The sequence below is a fragment of the Dipodomys ordii genome, unplaced genomic scaffold (genome assembly GCF_000151885.1).
Source record: "Dipodomys ordii isolate 6190 unplaced genomic scaffold, Dord_2.0 Scaffold69, whole genome shotgun sequence".
Lineage (NCBI taxonomy): Eukaryota > Metazoa > Chordata > Mammalia > Rodentia > Heteromyidae > Dipodomys > Dipodomys ordii.
Window position 1 is genome coordinate 3,095,351 of NW_012267285.1, and position 1,323 is coordinate 3,096,673.

General features: G+C 64.7%; 1 protein-coding gene across 1 annotated transcript in view; it reads left to right on the top strand.

Moving 5' to 3' along the window:
• The window catches only part of Adipor2 (adiponectin receptor 2), a 15,659-nt gene extending 14,357 nt beyond the window's left edge, over positions 1-1,302 (top strand). The window contains exons 3-5 of the mRNA XM_013023617.1: positions 7-193; positions 731-918; positions 1,152-1,302. Coding sequence (XP_012879071.1) covers positions 7-193; positions 731-918; positions 1,152-1,195 — 419 coding nt within the window. The 3' untranslated portion in view covers positions 1,196-1,302. The remainder of the gene's footprint in view (positions 1-6; positions 194-730; positions 919-1,151) is intronic.
• Positions 1,303-1,323: the final 21 nt, after the last annotated feature.

The window sequence follows — 1,323 nt, forward strand, 5'->3', positions numbered from 1 at the left end:
CCCCAGGCTGCGTGTTCTTCCTGTGCCTGGGCATCTTCCACATGTTCCGCCCCAACATCTCCTTCGTGGCCCCCCTGCAAGAGAAGGTGGTCTTCGGGCTGTTCTTCCTGGGCGCCATCCTCTGCCTCTCCTTCTCGTGGCTCTTCCACACCGTCTACTGCCACTCGGAAGGGGTCTCCCGGCTCTTCTCCAAGTGAGTACCGCGCCGCGCGGCCCCGCGCCTGCTTTTGTCTTACTGAGGTTTTTTCAGATAGGAACTTGCTCTAACTCCGCCTGGGCCGCGCTGGAACCACAGTCCTCCTGGTCTCCTCTTCCGAGTAGCTAGGATTACACACTTGGGATCTTTTTTTCTTTTGGTCCGTTGTGGACTTGAACTGTGGGCCTGGGCGCTGTCCCTCAGCTCTTCAGCGCAAGGCGGCCGCTCCACCACCTGAGCCGCAGTTGCGCTTCCGGTTTTCTGGTGGTTGATTGAAGCGTTTCACGGCCTTTTCTGTCCAGCCTGGCTTTGAACCATGATCCTCAGATCTCAGCTTCCTGAGTAGCCGGGGTGGCGGGTGTGAGCCGCCCGTGGCCGGCTGGGCTTGGAATTCTTGGTGTCATCAAGTGGCAGCACTTTTCCTCGGCCGGAGCCAGCGGCCGCGTGCCTGTGCCCGGTGTGGGCGGCGCGGGCCGGGGCGTCCGCTGGGAGCTGGCTCTGTGTGGCGCACGGCCTTTCCTCCTCTCCCCCTAGACTGGACTACTCGGGCATCGCCCTCCTGATCATGGGGAGCTTCGTGCCGTGGCTCTACTACTCCTTCTACTGCAGCCCGCAGCCCTGCTTCATCTACCTGATAGTCATCTGCGTGCTGGGCATCGCCGCCATCATCGTCTCCCAGTGGGACATGTTTGCCACCCCTCAGTACCGCGGGGTCAGAGCAGGTACACAGGGGGCTTGCGTGGACGCGCACTGCGCGAGGAGGGCCTCACGGGGCAGGGGGCCGAGGCCCGGGCTTGGGGCTGCGCGTGCACGGTGCGCAGTCCTGCCTGCAGCCCCAGCGCTGCCGTGGCTCTTTGGGGGCAGTCGCAGCAGGGCCGGGCGTGGCTGCAGCCCGGGCCAGGGCCTCCCAATGGTCCACGGTGTGATCCTGGGCCTGAGTCCTCCCCATCCCCAGGCGTGATCCTGGGCCTGAGTCCTCCTCCCAATCCCCAGGCGTGATCCTGGGCCTGAGTCCTCCTCCCAATCCCCAGGCGTGATCCTGGGCCTGAGTCCTCCTCCCCACCCCCAGGCGTGATCCTGGGCCTGAGTCCTCCTCCCCACCCCCAGGCGTGATCCTGGGCCTGAGT